Below are 21,349 nucleotides of genomic sequence, written 5' to 3'. Positions count from 1 at the left end.
TGCTAATAATTATAGGGCCATCCCCATGATGTACAACAGATTTTGAATGAAACAATCCTTAATTAAGTAGGAAAAGCTTACTCAACACATTAAGGACACCAGCTAAGTTCACGGTTTACTTCAATGGTATTGCATAAAACTTACAAGAAAGCAAAGCATACTTTTTTCGATAAATATGAAACTAAAGAGCTAAGTTAATAATTCTAAGAAATGAATAATTGTATTTATTATTAATTTATATCCCAGAACCATTAGGATTCCTTCAAATCTGTAATGACATCTTGGCGTAGATGAAGACTGCCCAATTCTCGAAAAGCCTTGGATCCACAATCATAAAGGTGATTATGAGCTCGAAAAGAACAAATCTTTCCATCTGATCCAAATTTAAGCAAGGTTTCAGGTGCAATGTCATAGTTATACCTGATAAATATTCTTTTCACTAAAAATTCTGAGGGCTCAGGATCATAGGGACATACACACAAAGGCTCCATGGATTCAGCTACTTCGAGATCATCATAATTTTCAAATAACACATTAGTTAACCTAACAACCACCACTTCAAGATCACCGACATCTGCCTTAATCTCATGATACCATTTTAACACTAAATGATAATAATCAGGACCGTGGTCTTCAGCAGACATATAATAAACAAGGACATTCTTTCCTTGGAGACGAGACAGAGGAAACGTCGTGTTGCCTTTATAAACATAATTTGTTGACCCAGTAACCAACAACGACTCCAAGGTGAGTTCTTCAAGTTGCTTCAGTTCCTTCTGGAGCAAGGCCTCCCTAGTGAACGGATAACACTCAACATTGCATTCTTTCAGGATTTCCCCTGCATACTTATCCACATATTCATTATCAGGTCCTACTATCATGACCTTAAAGTCATCACGATCAGAGCCCATAAGTCGGCAAAACTTTTGGCAAACATTGATATTGAAGGGCAAGCGCCACCATGACATCGATATCCCCTTCTTCTTTAACAATCTATCAATTTTATCCTTGTGAACCTGAGGGTCAAGGCGGGTGATAAAAGGCACATAGACCATCACAATCTCAAACGGCAGCTGAGCTTTTATACATTGTTGATGAATATCGTGGAGAGTTGAAGCAAAACTTCCATCAACGCACAAGTAGAATGCAACAACGTTCTTGTTAAGTTCTGAGATGGTAATCTTTTTCTTGTTGTAATCTTCAAGAACATAAGAGGAATTGCACCCCAAGAGTCCTTCGAGACTCAATGTAGAAGTTTTGTCCTTGTCAATTACTTCCGAGATTTTTTCTTTAGTAAAGGGAAAGGCATCAGTTCCACAACGGTGGACAAAGCTGTAAGGAAATCCATAAAATAAAACCTTTCTGTTGACATCGGCATCCAAAATGAGACATTTAATATACCAAGAATCAACCAAGTCAAGATACTTGCATATGAAGTCGCGATGCATTGATTCCTTGTATGGTATCACAAGACAAGAGGGTAAAGCGGACAAGAAGTGATTAAAAACTACCTCATAATCTGCCATGGAACTCATCTTTACAGTCACAACCATCTCAAAATCATTTCTTGTAGCATACAGATCGAAACACATGTTAACTAGCTCCTGCATCCATCTTGAATCAGAGGAGTCAAGAAAGATAGGCACATGAACACAGCAAAGCATGATATATTTTCCGATAAAGGTTTCCTCCTGAACTACAACCTTGTTGCCCAGATTATTCCGATCAAGGTAGCTCAAACCCGACAACAAGGACATAATATCAAAAGAGTGACCAATTTGAATAGGGCGTGATTCCTGTGCTCCAGAAACCTTGCTGATTATATCTTGAGAATATACTGGCAACACTTTGATTGAATTGACAAAAGGACAAGTTGCTCCAAGTATAACAGGACCTTTGGCCTCAGAACTGACAACAGGCCATGTCGAAAGTAGTACAATTCTGAACATAAAGCCACCAAGTCTTGAGGAAAGAACTCATCATGGAGGCTATACATAAGATGTACAGGCCTCATCACTCCAAAAACAAGAACATACTTATTGGATGGAAAAATATCAGCAAGTCTAACTTCATCGCCATTCAATCGATCAAGATAATCCAAACCAGAAAAACAGGATAGCAAAGATGCAACAATGAGGTCAACTTCTTCATCATAAAATTTAGAGTCTAAACTACTTTCCATCCAAATCAAACCTGTAGTTCAATCAATTTCAACTTTTAATTAATTCCAGACAAATGTCAGTAGAATAAAAAAAAAAAAAAAAAAAAAAAAAAATGGACGAATAAATCGGTTCACAGACTCACAAGAATCGTGCGTCAATTATGTAAATTGAACGTACAAAGAAAAAAAAAAATAGACCTTAATTAGGCTCTTGAGACCAACATTTTTATAGCCTACTAATTACCAAATATACTCTCAACTAATATTTAATTATTTATAGCATATAAAATATAACCTAAACAGCATTATACCATATGTAAACTTTCTTTCTTCCCTCAAAAAAAAAATGTAAACTTTCTTAATCCTATTAACCAAAAAAAAACAAAAAAAAAACTTTTTTAATCCTTTGATCTCTTAGGGCTTGTTCTGTTCCGTTGAAATTCAGTTCAGTTCAGTTCAGCTCAGTTCAGTTCAGTTCAGCTCAGCTCTTAATTTATGTCTAATGATATTGCTAATGATATAAAGCCAAATTTCATTCTTTTAAGCTCTTATTACAACGACAACAACAACAAAAACAATAATAATAATAATAATAATAATAATAATAATAATAATAATAATAATAATAATAATATTATTATTATTATTATTAACAATAATAATAATAATAATAATAATAACAACAATAATAATCAATAAATAATAATACTAATAATAATAATCAATAAATAATAATAATAATAATAATAATAATCAATAAATAATAATAATAATAATAAATAGTATATGTGTTTAAAACGTTTAGAGGTTTCAAGTTTTTAATATATTTTCCATACATTTTATAATATATTTTCCATACATTTTATAATTATAATTATATAGTATATTTTTCGTAAATATTTTAATATGTATATTTGTATATACACATATGTATAGTAATAAATAATCAATAAATAATCAAAGATCACTAATTCATAGTTAAAAATCACTAATTAATAAGTTTTGTTCAGTTCAGTTCAGCTCAGTTCAGTTCAGCTCAGTTCAGTTCAGTTCAGTTCAGCTCAGTTCAGTCAATCGGAAGTATATTTCTAATAGGATTAGGAATAAGGATCAATATTATAATTTATATTAAATTACCCTAGAAATATATAAGTTATTCTTATACTCTGTATTATTCGTATACTAGTAAAACTACAATTCTAAAAAAAAAAATTCTTATACTACAAAAGTTATTATGTAGGTAGTATTAAATCAATTTCTTCTTACCCTTTATTAACACTTATAAATTCCCTTTCTGATAAAGACTTTCTAATAATATATCTTCTTACCTTTTCAAAAAAAAAAAAAAAAAAAATTATTATGTAGGTAGTATTAAATCAATTTATATTACTCTTCATATGTATCCATTTGAAATTACATGTTAAAATACAATCAAACCCATTAACTATCATTAAAATAATAAAGAAAAAAATCATTACAAATTAGAAGTTACCCTACAAACAATATTACAAGACAAAATCGTGGTTTTACCTTTGTGAGGAAAATTAATACAAAGTATTAAAATTGAAGAAAATTTGCAAGGATGATCCTTTTAATTGGTTAACTTTGTGAGGAAGGTCATTTTATGAAAAGGGTGGCATAATCGGCATTTGGGTTGTGGGCCGGGGAGGGTCCTTTGACCAAACTCCGACGTATTTTTTTTCTTCTTCCCCTTTCCCTCTTTTCCCTCAATTTTCATTTTCCCCCTTTCCCCAATTATGAAACCCTAATTTCATAACAAAATTAATCCCAAATCTTCAATTCTTATCCTTGAAATTACAATTGAACGCCAATCAAAGCCTTTCAACGTGAGTCGAAGAGGTGTAATTGCGGTCTTCCTGTTACTTGAAATTATGGTTTAATAATGGGGAAAAAATGAAAATTGAGGGCAAAAAGGGAAGGGAAAAAAGGTAATTTAAGTGGTCACGTGATTTTTTTGCCAGAAAAATTTGGTCAACGCCAAAGCTGGTCAAAGAACCCTCCCCACAACCCAATGCCAGTAAATAGATCTTTTGTGCCACCTTTTTTTAGAAAAAGATCTTTCTCACAAGGTCGACCACTTAAAAGGACCTTCATCGCAAATTTTCTTAAAATTAACTTATTTTTACCGTATTTATTGTTATTATATTCAATGTGCAACCATTTTGTCTAATACAAGAAGGATCTAAAACCATAGACTTAAATAATTTAACCTTGTAATTTAGACAAGATCAATCTTAATTGAACTTAAATTATTATACCATTACAAACTTAATTGGAACTAATTGAATGTTATCAAATTTGATAAAAACTTATGTCATGTTTAATAATATTTCTGTCACACTTTATTATTTTTATGTTACACCTGAATTTAAAATTTGATCAAATCAGAAAATCAAATCAGATCAAACCAAAATCATATTATACTAATCAAATTAGATTAAAATAAGCAAGAATAAAGTGAACAAAACAAGTCATTATTAGAATGTGATTGAAACTTCTTATACTCTATACATAGTATTATTAAAAGTTCTTATACCTTATTTTTGCACACCTAATCAAACTCATTGAACTTATAAGAGCTCATAACACATACGTAGTATTTAAACTTATTGTACTTATTTGAAACTATATAGTGCCCATGCGATGCCTTTTTATTAGTTCTATTATTTATTTTTTTTTTAAAAATATGTATTGTACAAACAAATTGTAGGCAATTATTGTTTACTCCCTCCGTTTTTAAATATTTTCTCCATTTCTCCATGCGCGTAGTTTTAGGAGAAATTGGAGAAAGTATTAAAATATAGAGGTAGTGGGGTTAGTAGAAGGTAAATTTGAGGAGAGAAAATCTAAAAAGTAATAAAATTGGGTCCTACTAGTTGAGAAAAATGAATTAAATATTATAAAAGCTTTCCAAATAAGGAAATAAAACAAGTATTTAAAAACGGCCGCAAAAAGAAAGTGAAGCAAGTATTTAAAAACGGAGGGAGTATTTGATAAATTTTAATTGGCTTGGAGATTGTTTTCATATCATATTATTTATATACAAAGTACGTACTTAAAAATAGAAATATTTACATCCAAAGTACATTACAGAAGGAAAATTTAAGGGAATATAAATGGTAGATAACTAGATTAATCTCGTGCGATGCACGTTTTGATCAAATAAAATTTTCTAAATTTTTTTAAGGGGCGGGGCGGGGCATGCGTGGAGGGTGTGTGTGTGTGGGGGGGTGTGCAGGTAGTGTTCCCTACTGTGGGGTGTAGGTAAAAATTTGTAAGTAGGATTGTTGTTTGGGCTTGAGTAGAATTTAAGTATTGGGCTACTAAACTTAAAAGGGGATTTTGATTTCAACCAAAAACTTAATAGTTTAGTTTAATAATAAGATCAAAATAGTTCATACTTATAAAATCGAAATAAAAATATTTGTATAAATAATAAATATATTAAAAATATGGGGGATTACAATATAAATGGTAGATAACTAGATTAATTTTGTGCGATGCACGTTTTGATTAAATAAAATTTCTAAATTTGTTTATTTTTTCATACTCCATCCGTGTTTTAATAAGTGTTACACATTTCGAATACGACCGTGTTTTATTTTTGGCAAAAAACTACATTAAAATATTATATATCTCTCCCTTCATGGTCCCCACCCAAACCCACTACTAATCTATATCTTTCCTCACACATTCATTACTTTTCAATAAAATATTAACCCTAGTCGGTCAAATGTAACACTTAAAAAAATACGGAGGAGTACCAAATGTTAAACAAAAATATTCTAAAAACAAATAAAACATCCAATATTAAAAAAGAAAATAGAACTCTTAGAAAAAAAAAATACGTAACTAATACTCCGTATCAATCAATCAATCAATACTCCCTCCGTTTTTAAATACTTGCTCCATCATGCACAGAATTTTAGGAGAAATTGGAAAAAGTAATAAAATATGGAAGTAGTGGAGTTTGTGGAAGAATAAAAAAATTGTAAAAAACAAAAGTAGTGGAGAAATTGGAGGTGAGAGAATATAAAATGAATAAAATATGATATTTGTTGGGTCCACTAGGTGGTAGAAATGAATTAAATATTAAAAACTTTCCATATAAGGAAATTGAGCAAGTATTTAAAAACGGCCAAAAAAGGAAAGTAGAGCAAGTATTTAAAAACAGAGGGAGTATATAATACTAAAACAGACACCCGAAATGACACGTGTCAATTCCCGGTACTGTTTTTTTCCCTCCAAAAATCCCCTTTATCTTTTTATTTTTTTTTCATTTTTTGTCAATATATACTATCAACTACTTACTATAAAATTTGCACAATTGTAATAATTTTGACAGAAAAACTTGTGTGAACCTGGTTCACAATAATATTATTGTGAACCCGAAGTTCTTCACATTTGCAACTGGCTTTGTATTAAACATAGTGACCCTTATATTAAACATAGTAACTTTAATTTTAACATAATAACCTTCAATAAAATTTGTGTGATTTTTAATATTGTTGCAAACTTTAAGTATGACGTTATGATCTTAATTTTAACCTAGTGACCTATATTATTCATTTGACTGCTATTTTAAAAATCTAATATGAGATGATTTTGGGTGTTGCACGGTCGCCGGCACGGCGGCCCACCTGTGGGCCGTGGGCCGTGCCGTGAACAAATTTCTGGGATTTGGCACGGGCACGGCACGTGGCACGCCGGGCGACACGGTGGCCGGCACGCTGGCACGACACGTGGCACGGCACGGCACGAGCCCGCAAGGCACGGCCCGGCACGGCCCGGCACGGCCCGGCACGGCCCGGCACAAATTACCGTTGGAAAACTAGCCGTTTTTGGCCGTTTTTCAACAGCTATAAACGGCTAGTTTTCCACCCCATTTCCCACCCAAATTCCCTATAAATACCTCATATTTTCCTCCAAAATTTTCACAATTCATCAACTCATCTCTTCTCTCTTATTCTCTAATTTTCTTACTCCCAAATTCTCAATTCTCAAATTCCCACAAATCTCACAATCTTGCTCTCTTTTGTGAAAAAAAAAAAAAAAAAATCCTACTCTCTTATAAATTTTACATTTTTACTATTATTACTTTTATTAGTCTACTACCAAAAAAAAAAATTGTTATATTTACTTTCGGGAAATTATAAATTCGGAAAATTATAAGTTCGGGAAATTATAAATTTGGGAAAGCATTGAAGCGTCATTGTAAGATCTAACTCAACTTTATTTTAATTTGTTATTGTTAGTTATTATTATTATTATTATTATTATTATTATTATTATTATTATTATTATTGTTATTATTATTATTATTATTATTATCATCATTATTATTATTATTATTGTATTCTTGAAAGTTGGAACTACTTAATTATATAAAAACTACTTTCTATTTTAATTGTGGGTTATTTGGATTGTTGAAATCTGTCTAAGGCGGGACTTGGGCTCTGGACAACGTCGCTCCTAACCTCTCCTACCTGGGATCTCATTGATCCAAGTAATCTACTATTATTATAATTATTTTTAAAAATTTAATTTATATAAAAACTACTTACTAATTCTTATTGTTATTGTTATTATTATTGTTGTGAATTGTTATTATTATTGTTATTGTTACTTTGTTATTGTTATTGTTATTTGTATTATTATTATTATTGTTATTGTTATTGTTATTGTTATTATTATTAATTAATCATGGCATATCATCAAACCCGAACGCTTCCTCCTCCTCTAGAAAAGCCAAGTCAAAACGTAGGGAATCACCAAATCCAAACACTTCAATGCCTATGCCCCCTCCTAACATGCCCTTTCCCTCCCCTAACATGCCCTTTCCAAACACTTCCACCCCTTTCTTTCATCCCCAAAACACGGGAGGGCAAGAACAAATGGATGATATGGCTCCTTGGACCCAATTTCAACAAAGCCAATTTCAACAACATGAATTTCCTTTTCCTCCTCCTTCCCAAGGTAGCCAAACACAAGCCTCCGGGTCGAGTGAACCATCCACCCAAATGCCCAACACCCAAAATCCTAACATATTAGAGTGGTGTACCGAAGAGGATTTTGCTCAAACCAAAAGAAAGAGTGAAGTTTGGTCACATTATCAATTAAGTAAAAATGGACAAAAAGCCAAGTTTTGGACTTGTGGTAAAATTTTCTCGGCCGATACCAAGGGAGGGACGGGACACCTTAGTAGACATACAAAAAAATGTGGTGGACCATCTAGTGATCCAACCCAACCCAAAATTTCTCAATTCCATCCACAAGGCTTCATTTACAATTACGAGAGAGATAGGGATGAACTTGGGAGAATGATTGTTCATGCGGAACAACCTTTTCTTTTCGCCAAAAATGATGCCTTCAACAACTATATTAATCGAGCACTACAACCAAAACACAAAAAAATCTCCCGAAAAACCGTTCGATCTGCTGCCATGAAGAGTTATCTAGAGTACAAATTGAAATTAGTAAATGAATTAGCTAATCTTCCTAGTAGAGTTTCTTTAACCACCGATGCATGAGATGGTGGTTACGGACTCCACTATTTATGTGTTACTTGTCATTGGTTAGATAATGAGTGGATGTTACAAAAACGCATCATTCATTTCAAAATGCTTGAATACCCTCATACCGGTCTTAACATTTCACATCATTTAATGGAAGCCATTGATGCATATAGTCTTAGGGATAAAATCATGTCTATGACTTTCGATAATGCAACTTCTATGACATATAGTGCGAATTTGGTCAAAAACCAATTGACCGATGTTATATTAGATGGAGATGCACTTCATGTTAGATGCATTTGTCATGTTCTTAACTTGTGTGTGAAGGATGGAACACAAGCAATTGGTCCATTTTATCACAAAATAAGGAATGTTATTATGTCTATTAATAGCTCTAACATGAGATATCAAGAATGGAAAGGTTTTTTCAGGCAACAATGGATAAAAACCATAAAAATAGCACCGGATTGTCCAACTAGGTGGAACTCCACCTATGAAATGTTAAGTCAGGCAATCGAGTACAAGGTTCATTTAACACTTTTTTATAATATGAAATTTCCACAAAATGCTTTACTAGAAGATGATTGGGTTAATTGTGAAAAATATATGCAGTTTTTACAATTACTATATGGTATGACACATTGTTTTTCTTCTGTATATAATCCTTGTTCTCATTCTTTTCTTAGTAATGCATGTTTACTTGCACAACTTTTTGCGGAACACCGATCTCAACATGTTTATCGTGGATATCTTCCATCCATGGAGGAAAAATGGCGTAAATATTACACCGATATTCCTATGATTTATATTTTTGCTTCTATTTTAGATCCTAGGCAAAAATATGATGGCACCTTTTTATTAATTGATATTTATTATAGTAACATGAATTTTGAAGATGATGTTGAAACTTTTAAAAGTAAGGTGACAAATGATTTTTTTCTTTATATAGAGTTTATGAAAGTAAATATGGAACCGTGTCTCGATTTGCCCCTTCTCAAACATCCAAAAATGTAAGTAAACGGGCCAAAGGTTTATTTGCACAAGCTGCTAACATGATGTCCAAGTTTTCAGGTACGGAATATCAAGTAAGAGAACACAAAGCGATGTTTCGGAGTTGCAAATGTACTTAAGTTACGACTTCATGAAAGGCATGGACGATGAAGAGATGTTTGGCCTCGACATCCTCGATTGGTGGAAATCACAAACCGTGAAACATCCAATTTTGTCGGCAATGGCTCGTGATATTTTGCAATCCAAGTCTCCTCTGTTGCATCCGAAAGAGCTTTTAGTGCGTCGCGACGAGTTTTAGACGATAGAAGAACAAGACTAAAACCCGAAACACTTGAAATGTGTGTTTGCTTCAAGGATTGGTTGGATGCCGAAACTCGTTCTCAAGATCGTACTTATGCACAAAACGACGACGATGAAGGAACGTCGACTTCTTTTAGTTCTCATACTTCTCAATCAACTCAATTGGCGGATGAACTTGAACCTCTAGAAGACGAAGATGAAGACGAAGGCGAAGACGAAGACGACCAATAATAATTACATGATTACATATTTACATTATACACTATTGTATTCTTTTTGTATTATCGAACTTCGTATTCCGTATAATAAATGAAGTTATTCAATATTCATACACTATTGTACGATTTTTAATTATCATTACTTATTTTGTATTATTGAATTATCGTACATTCGTACCGGCTACCGTCATATAATAAAATAAGTTATTCTTCAATTTTTTGTGTTTTCGGATTATCGCACTCGTATTTTTTTTTAATTATATGCATTGTTGTTTTTTGCTAAATTAATAAAATTATTTTTATTTGTTTAAATAAACTTAAACATAATTATTAATTAGATAAATAATTTATATAACCTAAATTAAAATAAAGTTGTTCAAAAAATGAAAACAAAATATATTAACATTAACATTTAACATAAACATAAATTAATCACATATATTAAGTTGTACTAAAAAAAATATATATGATTTAATTCGTTTTTTTTTTCATTCATTAAAAAAAAAATAAAAAATAAAAAACTGGCACGGTTTGGCCCGCGGCCCGGCACGGCACGGCCCGCAAGGCACGTGGGTCATGCCGTGCCGTGGGCTGGGTGTGCCAAATTCAGGCACGGCACGGCCCCCACCCCGGCACGGCCCGTGCCCATGTTTATTTGACACTATGTTAAAATTGAACGCATGTCATGTTGTAATTAAAAATTGCTCCTCCTAAAGTATAAATTTTATTTTATTTTATTTTAATAAAATTCAATCATGAAAAATTGCCCCAAAATAACTTATCAACCTCAAATCTTTAATCAAAAGAATTGTTAATTTCTCAGCTAGTAATTGATATTACGTGGGCGAAGTTTGTAGGCCTCCGGTGAAATAGTGTTCTTGGCGCTGTTAACGGACAATCAGATTTTGGTCAATGTCATAGCTCAACAAACCTAGGTAATTCTCACACTTTTTTCTCCTAAATTGATTTTAATATTAATGAATAATTAGTTTTACTACTATGAAAAATGTCAATTTTCTGTTTATAATACATAACTGAATTATGATTTCGTTGATGATTGATGCGTTCTATGGCATCATGATTATTTTATTAATTATTCTATGACTAAATTATCATATAATTTAATTCACATATTTTGTCATTCAGTTTAGTTTTGAAATTAGTTTTGTGGAAATCCCAACTTAGGGCCTGTTTATATTTGTTGAACTGAGGTGAACTGAACTGATTGGAGCTGTCCGAACTGAACTGAACTGAACTGATTGGAGCTGAATTGAACTGAACTGAACTGAACTGAACTGAAAAATTAAAATGCATAAAACTGAACTGAACTGAACAAATTGGAGTTGAACTGAACTGAACTGAAAATAAGTAAATATGAACAGGCCCTTAATCACTAGTATACTTAATCAAATTTTGCAACTGTTAATTCCCAACAAGAGGAAATATTAAATATATGACTTTTATGATTAATGGATGGTTACCTTGACCAAATAGTCAACCTTTGACATAATGAAGTCACCCTTCTATATTGTAGTCTTATTGGTGCTGGTTGTGAAGGTCTGTTGTTCTTGTACACAGAATTGGAGCTTTATTTCAGTAATATACTCGAGCCAATACTCGATGTTCTCGATGATGATTGTGAAGGTCGACTCTAAGTTCGTGTTGGCTGAATTACTAAACAATTTCATCAATGAGATTGTGGACTTGTTGAGTTGTGGGAGAGCAAGCACATTTTGTTTGAATTTTGATGGGGTTGTACATTTCACTTCACCCTTTCTCCTAAAGCTGCTTAATTTGTTATTGGTCTGTCGTTCTTCTCAATTAGTACCTTAGTTACCAGTATATTGTTCTGAATGTCATGATTCAGTTCTTTGTTCTGATGACTTTTCATTGAGATATTGTTGTTGCACATATGATTTTCTGTGGCTTATTATATGCCAATTCATAAGTCCTGACTCTTAAGGTCTACATACTTCTTAACAACAAACAACTGACTCGACTTCACAAAACAAATGCAGGTGAATCAATCTGTATTTATACTTCTCTTCTAGTATGCATTTGATGATAATGTGATTCATGGAGTTAATGAAGTACTGAATAGATTCCGATATCATTCATTATACCAAAGAGCAGCTCTAATTCAAAAAACTGAGAAAGTAGGTAGTACACAAGCTCTTCTTTTTTAACAACCTTGTTTAAATAAACTTGTTAAGATATTTTCACTCTCTAGTTAACTCTACCAAACTTAGAATAGTACTGATTTATACATCAAGAAACCTGAGGCATGTAGATGCTTTGACAATTCATTTGAAGTGTTCCTCCGTACATAGATGTCGTGTACTCGTGTTCTCTTTTCAGCATATTTGCTATTTCCTTGATTCTTCCAGGTACATTCCTACAATTTTGCCTGGTAAGATAGGTTATGCCTTCCATTTCCTCGGTGTCATACACTCTTTACTCCCTTATATGCAACCCTTGCTGGAACATTTAGTCAGCTTCATTATCTGATAAAGATTGCAGCTCAACTGTTTCTTGGGAACTCATTCTTTGGCACACAGTTGGACACCGTGTGGTGTAGATGAGTTTGTCGCCATTAGGATGAATTGGGATACCAACATTAATTGGTTCGAAATTTTTGATCAAATAGTATTATATAAGAACAAATTGACCTTTTAGTTATAATGCTTGGTGTAAACTAGCCAAACTTCTATGTTGATCCTCCTCCACTATCTCTAAATGTCTAAGCAATATATTTAATAAAACCTTATTGGAGAACATTTGTGTTGCGATTGTCAACTAGTAGCCAATAGTAGACATGCTTGGGAATTTCTGTTTTGTTCTCTTCACCTTATTTCATGCAACAAATCTATCTATTAGTCTTGATCATTATTTTTTTCCCCTTATTGTTTGAATTTTGTATAACTTAACTTGCCGTGGAGAAGTGAAAAGTACAACCCCATCAAAATTCGAACAAAATGTGCTTGGGAATATCTTCCAGCACCTTACTTATGATTTATTCTCTTCTCCTTATTTCATGCAGTGAGTCTATGTATAATTCTTGATCATTATTTTCTCTCATTGTTTTATTTCATACAAAGTACTTTGTATAACTTAATGCATATACTTCATATATATGTATATATATATATATATATATATATATATATATATATATAAAACCTTAATCCTATACTTTCATGAAGAGGTTTTGAAAATTTTAAGTCATTTGATTTATTTATTGATCATGGGGATTGGAATGGAATGTACAAAGAGACGATTGCATTGTACGTATGTATTCTCAAATCATATCAATACTTCAACAGAAAACATAATATAAACACAACAAAGCTATCCTATTTGTAAGGTGCTCTTGGCTGTACCTGTACCAACTATAACTGTTATTATACACAAGTATATTCCTTTTGACCTTTTCTTGTGTCTGACCAGAAATATTTTGAGACTGCGCAGAAGCCTTTGGATCATCAAGATGTAGATGCAGAACCAGATTATAAAAAAAAAAAAAAAAAAAAAAAAGAATTACAAGGGGCGTAGACGATGTATCTGAAGCTGGATGAGACACTCAACAGTCTAACGAAGAAGTGAGCAATCAAAGCTGATGAAGGATAGTGTATGCTTCATTGTTTCATAGTAAGTATTTTATAAATTCAGATTCTTTTTCCATAGTAAAAGTGGAACCCACCTAATTCCAGACAAACTTCTTCACATATATGTAGAAAGTGTCTTAATCATTTTTTACCACAGAGCAACCACCATTACACATATGAGTAACATGATCACAATCCGTTCATATAAATATATGTACATCAGCTTTGTAAGAATTCATTTCACTTTCATTTTACTTATTAATCCAACTTTCATGAGAGGTTTTGTTTTTTGTAAAAATAGAGCAAGTGAAATGAAAAGGAGAGTATGAATGTACTTTGTGTTTTATATTATGAACAAATTATCATAACAAGTCCATCTTGTATTGAAAATGTAAAAAACTAATCAAAACAATTTATATACTAAGTAAACTTTTACATTTCTTTTTGACACACTTTTACAAGTGAGTGCAGCACTGTCAAATAATAATGAGGGATGAATAAAATGACAAGACTAAAGTAGCACTGTCAATAAAATAAAATTAAAAAAAGACTCAAAAGTCAGAAAGCAAAGGATGAACAATTTTTCTAAGCGATTAGTCGATTACTAAGAAGTTTCATCATAAATTCAAGGAAATGCAATCACTAATCCACTTTTTGACACTAATGTTTACTGCGTTTTGCCTATTTATGTGTCAATAACATTCACTGTTACTTGTATTTACTTTCATCTTTCTAGTTCATCAGTACTAATCTTTCTAGCTCAGCAATACCCTTTGGTTAAGGTATGTTCTTCCTAATCTGTCTAGTAAAATATAGATTTTATGTTTCCGCATTTCTGTTCTCTTAAAATGGCTGAGATTCAGTTGGATAATATTTGTTAAATATTGAAAATATTTTCTGGTTTTTGCTTCTGCTTGGTTATTCACCCAGTTTTGTTTTCTACTGTATATTATGGAAGCTGTGATTGAAGCACAGCTTCATTCTGATTAAAGTCGGTCTTCTAAGACTCATTTACAGATAAATAGGATTTGCTTAAAATTGAGAAAAAGTTCAGACAACCAGAATTACACAATATACTCCCTTTATTCAATGTTCCCAAAAATTTGATAACTTATATTATTGAAGCATCTATGGTTGGTATTCTGGTAAACTCCAATCGATTAGACATTTTGGTCCTATGTTGTTCTTTTGTGTCATACTTGAAATAAACATGGAATCTTTGATTTGATTATGAGGATACCCCAGTTTCTCATGATGAGAAACAAATTTCGTTTCTCACATGGCATTTTCGTAAATAAACCAACAACTTTATTCAACTTTTTTAACTGTGGAGCCCACAATACTGAAAAAGTTGTTGATTTATTCACGAAAATGCCACCATGAGAAACAAATTTCGTTTCTTACCGTGAGAAACAGGGAATTTCCCTTTGATTATTAAGGGGTAAGCTAGAAACCTAAACTAAATCACTTGTAGCACATCATAGTTTTTACATCAAAGGTCTCCTTGTTTGATGCTACAGTGATTTTGTACATAGGCGTTTGAATGTACATCTCCATACAAAAAAAAAAAATCCTAAAGCAAAGGGTGTACTTATTATATTTTAAGTGACCATTAAGTCATTGATCTAATTGTGTTATTCCCACTGTCAATTAATTTTTTGGAATGAACCAAAAAAAGTTCACTTGAAACTTTTCATTGTCAAAAGCACAATATGCCAATCATGACAATATTTGTAATCATAGTTCACTAGACGATAAGGAGTGAGGAATTGTTTAATTATACTGATATAGTTAAAGAAAAGAAAAAAGGATTAGTACATTCAGAAGATTAGGCAGGGGAGATTATTTCACCCCTCTGAAGTCTTATTTGGCAGGGTTTTTAAGTTTCATTTCATGATTTCATCAGTGTGGTTTCAACTGTAAAGCAATATCTTTCAGTAATCACAGTAAAATCAATTTGTGTTTTCGCATTTCCATTTTCTTTTGCTCCATACTCAAAATGGCTGAGATATAGTTGGATAATTTTGTTTAAAACACTCAATCTATTACTTACTGATTGCCTGATTTCTCATATATAAGGCTATTCATCACGTTCCATTTTGTACTGTAATATCCAGAGCTGATCCTGAGGCATGACTTCAACGTAACTTTAGCCCGTTTTTAAAGCATGGTTACAGTAGTTTATTCAGATTTGCTTTAAAATGTAAAAAAGGTCAAGACAGCTAGAGGTACACCATTTACTAGTAATTCCTTTTTCTGTATCCTATTTTAGTCGCCATTTTCTTCTTAAAGTTGCTTCATGTCCTGAGAAATTACATTATCCTTCCTCTAAACTTTTATTTGATCTTCTCGGGGTAGCGAACTAGCAACTATGATTGGTATTTCTCTGATAAACTCCAATTGATTTGTCATTGGTCTTAATGATATTTTGTGTCATCTTGAAATATAATGGAATCTGTGAATATAATAGTAATCATAGTTCACTAGAAGTAATGACTGAGAAATTGTGCAATTATTTCCCTACAACATTATACCTACATTTTCATTTCCTTCTGCGAGAATTTTTCATAAAGAGTGAACCTTATGATCTTAATTAGTTGCTTTGAAGTTTTATTCTTAATGTTCAACCATCAAGTGCATGATCTGATGTGTGTTTTTAATGGTGAACCTTTCATAGTTAAAAGAGTTATAAGCCAAGTTATTACACATGGCTCTCTTTCAAAGATGTTTTGATTACTGATTTTGACTCTTTCTCACTCTAGCACTGCAAGAAAGAAACCGAAGAAAGTAATGAGAGACAGTGCGCCAAAATCTTAAGCAATTACATGGGATTCAGCAAATTTATAAGTTGGGTTGGAAGTTTGCTATTCAGTAACTCTGCTCAAGTATCTGGTGTTAATGATAAAGAGCTTGAGCATGATGACGATCAGCCAGGAAACAAGAAAAGAAAAACAACTCATGAAAGCATGGTGATTTATGATCACGAGCAAGGGTCTTCTTCAGCTTCCAGTTCCCAGCCCATATGTCACTCGGATTGGCTATTATCTAATGATTCTTCTGTCTGTCATAAGAAGTGGGCTCTGAAATTCAAAACAAATAGACTATTTTCTCGAGCCCTTGATGTTTGTAAAGAAGTTGAGCACGATGAGATTCAGCCAAAAAAGATGCGAAGGCTGGAGGTTCAACACTGGTTAACTGCTGTAGATAAAATTAGAGACGAGGTTCAAAACATAGCAACAGATGATCAGAGCATAGAAAACTTCACTTCACAAGTTGATGAACTGTTACAGTGGGGTCACTTTCCGCATGGATATGTATTGCATGATCATAGCCCAATACAACTTTTGCTCCCGTCAAAGAATCCAGCAGGGAAAATGTTTGCATCGAATACTGCAACTATTCTTGAATGGTTGAAAACTAATGAAAGCTGCATTATTGGTGTGTATGGGATGGGTGGTGTAGGGAAAACTACTATGTTGAGGTCGATATATAATGAGCTCCTGAAACAGGACACCTTTGGACGTCCTTATTGGGTATCTGTCTCGCAAAATTGTGATGAGCACAAACTGAGAAATGAAATTGCTCAAGAGCTTGGTGTGATCCTCTCTGGAGAAGGTGATGATAGGAAGAGAGCAGCTATTTTACACGAACGATTATCCAAAATGAGCCCGACAGTACTTTTCTTAGATGACATGTGGAAATGGAATCCATTCTTGGGAAAGGATATCGAATTTCCTCTTAAAGACAGCTGTTGCAAGATCATTTTAAGCAGTCGTTCATCTAAAGTGTGTCAAGAAATGGGATGCAAAGACTTTACCATCAAGGCAAAAGTTCTGCCGGAAGGTGAGGCTTGGAACTTGTTTGTTGACAAGCTTGGACATTACAACACACTTACAGAAGAAGCAAAAGGAATCGCAAGATCAATAGCCAAAGAGTGTGGTGGTTTGCCACTTGCAATTGCTACAATGGCTCGCAGTATGACTGAGGTGGTTGATGTCCGTGTATGGAATGATGCTCTAAATGAGCTGAGACAATCTTCTTGTGAGCAGAGTGACATGGAAGAACACGTGTTTTCAGTATTAAAGTACAGTTACAATCGCCTTAATGACCAAAGGCTGCAGAATTGCTTCTTAAGTTGCATACTTTATCCTGAAGACAAGAAGATAAAAAGGGAGGAGATAATATATGAATGGATTATGGAAGGATTGCTGGATGATGCAGGGAGCAGATCAAAGCAGCTGAACAAGGGCCATACAATCTTGAATAAACTGATAAACTCATGCTTGTTGGAAGCATGCACTGCTTATGGTTCTGAAGGTGTTAAGATGCATGATTTGATGAGAGATCTGGGTATTATGATCACAAAAGGATATCCTTGTTTCATGACAAAATCAGGACTTCGACTGCTGGAAGTACCAGAAGAAGACCAGTGGAGCAAAGATCTAGTGAAAGTTTCATTAAGTTGGAATGATATCAGTGAAATTCCATGTGGTGTGGCACCTCTGACACCAAATCTTACATTGCTCAAGCTCAATAAAAATCCTCTGACAGTGATCCCAAAATCATTCTTTCTGCACATGCCAGCCCTCACAGTTCTTAATTTATCTAGAACTAATATTCAGAGGTTACCAGATAGTGTTTCTGATTTGGAAAATCTAAGGGCTCTTCTACTTGATTCGTGTGACGAGCTAACATATGTGCCATCTTTAGCAAAGCTTTCAAAATTGAGGGTACTGGATCTAAAATATGATATAAAGCTTGCAGAAGCGCCAAAGGGAATAGAAAGATCGAAATGTCTAGAAAAGGTAAGCTATTGGCCATGGGATATATCTGACAGCCCTGGCTTTAATAAGCTTATTCAATCTTTACCTTCATCATTAAGTTGCTACAGATTCTGTCTTCATGACCCGAAATTGTTCAAAACCACTTATTTTTATGGTTGTCTGAAGGATTGGAATCATAAAAATTTTTGGGTGGATGAGAATATAGTGTTTGTAGCTGGGGCAGAAATAGGAGATGACAAAACCACTTATTTGCTCCCAACAACAATCGAAAAGCTGGAGATACTTGAATGTAATGTGAACAGAAGAAATCTGGGAGATGTTTTTCCTACCTTGGGTGTGGCAATAGACTTGAGGGTATTGTCTGTAAGTTCTTGCAAAGGGTTAAAGTACATATCATCACCATCATCATTAATTGCAGGGGATATTAATCTTTATGATCTGCCTGATTTGAGAGGGATAATAGAATTCGGAGGATGCTCTTTTTCCAAGCTTCGCCGTCTAGTAATAGAATTTTGTCCAAAAATAAAAGTCATCTTTCCCCTCATGGAGAAGCAGCTTTCTCTTCCAAATCTGGAATATTTTGTGGTGTCAAATTGTGAGGAGTTAGAGGAGATATTTGAATCCAACTCCGTTCTTGCTCTTCCTAATTTGGTTTATTTATACATAGGTTTCCTACCAAAGTTACGAAGACTTTTCATGAACCTGCATCTTTGTACTTTGCTAGAAAAGCTTTGTGTGTGGGACTGCGAAGAGTTGGAAGAGATATTCGAGAGCAGTGGCAGTAGTAGCTCATCATCTACAACTTCACAGAGTGAGACAGAGACACTAGTAGTTGATCCCATGAATGCTTGCAATCCACAACCCAACCTTATCTCTGCTCTCTTCAGATTGCAGGAAATAAGTTTGGGAAATTTACCAAAGTTGGGAAGCATTTATAAGGACCTGCACCTGTGTACTTCTTTGCAACAGCTTGAATTCATGGATTGCCCGAAGATAGAGCAAATATTCGGAGCACCCAAATTTGTACTTGCTCTCCCTAATTTATGGAGGCTAAAATTACTGAGGCTACTGAATCTGAGCAGCATACATAGAGGGCTACTCCTCTGCACTTCTCTAAGGTATCTCAATGTAGAAGGTTGTTTAAAGCTGAAGAGGGTGCCATTGTCCCACCACCTAATTTGTGATGGCTCATCGTCTAGTTTACTTTCACTGCCCTCTAAGTCTGACAACCCGGAGTTGTGGGAGCTCTTACAGCGCAACTACTCTGAGGATGCGCGTCTCCTATCTGATTTTATACGAGATCATGCTGAACTTCAAGAATGTAATCAGAACCAGTTGAAGCTGAAAAGAAAATGGAGCGACCCTGATGATAATGCTTGTGCTTTCACTGATTATGTCAATCAAGTTTCACTACCACCCTCCCTTCAAACTGTAGGTGATGATGATGAAGATGAACAAAATGATCAAAGGAAATGGGGTGCATCCTTATCCTTATTTCTCCCTCTTGTTAGTTTTTGACATTTAATTTGTAAATTAACTTTGTTATATGCGTTTGGAACTTAATGTGCATTTGGAATTCTCTTCTTATAAGTGTTTGGTGATCATTTAAATGAAACTCAGAAAATAATGACTAGTACAATCTCATATTGTTAAACAATCATATAATAACATGTTTAAGGTAAACTGTCAAGTTATTGATTTGCTTGTTAAAAAATTCTCTGAACTTTGCTCTCTACAGTCTGTGTAAAAGATTTGATCAAATCATCATTATCTTGACTTTAGCCTTTAATAGCTCTAGTTCAAGTCTTCATTGGGTAATCATAAATTTGATAATTAATTCATATTTATTGAGCTACTACTAAAATACATACTATCGGGTAAAATTATCATATTTAAGTCTGAAGTTGCATGAGACACTCAGTATTTTCTAATGAAGAAAGTGTAAAACCTAGCTGATGAAGGAACACACCTATTTCCTGATAAATTTCGTGTTTAGAAAGTGTCATTAGTTAGTACACACTTTTTGACTAATCCGTAGAGGCATAGAGCAACTACAACCATACATATGAGTGATATGAGTTACATCTTACATGATCATAATTAATCGGTTTTTTTTTAGACCTGTCAATTTGGGTCAACGGGTCGGTATCGGGTCAAATTTCGGCTTTTTTGGTCATTTGGTTCAAGTGGTTTGGATTGCTTGGATAATTACAAATTATGATAAACTAGGTTAGGTTAATTTTCAATAATTATTTTTTGTATTAATACTATATAAAAAATATTTCAAGTAATTTAGCTGTATTTATATCAAATGAAATGCTAAATAACAAAAAAATTTGGTAGGAAAAAACCACATTAAGAATATGTTCAAAATTTGTTCTTAAGTTCTAAATTATATTTTCAGCTTATGTTCTAAATTTTTTCCTATGTTTTAAATTATTTTTTCGGCTTATGTTACAAATCTTTTCATGTGCCATAAATTATTTTTTCAACTTATGTTTTAAATTATTTTTCTAAATTTTTGCGATCTTCTAAATTTTTTTTCTTATATTCTAAATTTTTTCGGCTTATGTTCTAAATTTTTCCTACTTATGTTTTTAATTTAATCTGCTTATGTTCTAAATTTTTTCGTATATTCTAAATTTTTTTCTATGTTCAAATTTGAACTCCGGCAAAATTACAGAAATATCATTACTAAAGGATCATTTTAGATAATTAGATTTAAACTAATAAA

The 21,349-nt window shown here is 33.1% G+C and overlaps 2 protein-coding genes across 2 annotated transcripts; one reads left to right on the top strand and one right to left on the bottom strand.

Annotated features, from left to right (window-relative positions):
- Positions 1–251: 251 nt before the first annotated feature.
- Positions 252–2,182, bottom strand: LOC110720201 (probable nucleoredoxin 1-2). The gene is made up of 2 exons (XM_021899210.1): positions 2,037–2,182; positions 252–1,941 (listed from the first exon to the last, which is right to left on the bottom strand). The coding sequence occupies exons 1-2, from the start codon at positions 2,180–2,182 to the stop codon at positions 252–254; spliced, it is 1,836 nt and encodes a 611-aa protein (XP_021754902.1).
- A 12,151-nt stretch (positions 2,183–14,333) lies between these two features.
- Positions 14,334–20,191, top strand: LOC110720119 (probable disease resistance protein At4g27220). The gene is made up of 2 exons (XM_021899119.1): positions 14,334–14,613; positions 16,594–20,191. The coding sequence occupies exon 2, from the start codon at positions 16,657–16,659 to the stop codon at positions 20,131–20,133; it is 3,477 nt and encodes a 1,158-aa protein (XP_021754811.1). The 5' UTR covers positions 14,334–14,613; positions 16,594–16,656; the 3' UTR covers positions 20,134–20,191.
- The last annotated feature ends 1,158 nt before the right edge of the window (positions 20,192–21,349 follow it).

Source organism: Chenopodium quinoa, unplaced genomic scaffold (assembly GCF_001683475.1).
Source record: "Chenopodium quinoa cultivar QQ74 unplaced genomic scaffold, ASM168347v1, whole genome shotgun sequence".
In the NCBI taxonomy this organism is placed as follows: Eukaryota; Viridiplantae; Streptophyta; class Magnoliopsida; order Caryophyllales; family Amaranthaceae; genus Chenopodium; species Chenopodium quinoa.
The sequence above is the reverse complement of the archived record's forward strand: the minus strand, read 5'-3'. Positions and strand labels throughout refer to the sequence as shown.

Coding starts and splice junctions, on each gene's coding strand:
- LOC110720201 (XM_021899210.1), bottom strand. CDS start 2,182: ATGGAAAGTAGTTTAGACTCTAAATTTTATGATGAAGAAGTTGACCTC. Junction 1,942..2,036: donor GATATTTTTCCATCCAATAA/GTATGTTCTTGT, acceptor CTTTATGTTCAG/AATTGTACTACTTTCGACAT.
- LOC110720119 (XM_021899119.1), top strand. CDS start 16,657: ATGGGATTCAGCAAATTTATAAGTTGGGTTGGAAGTTTGCTATTCAGT.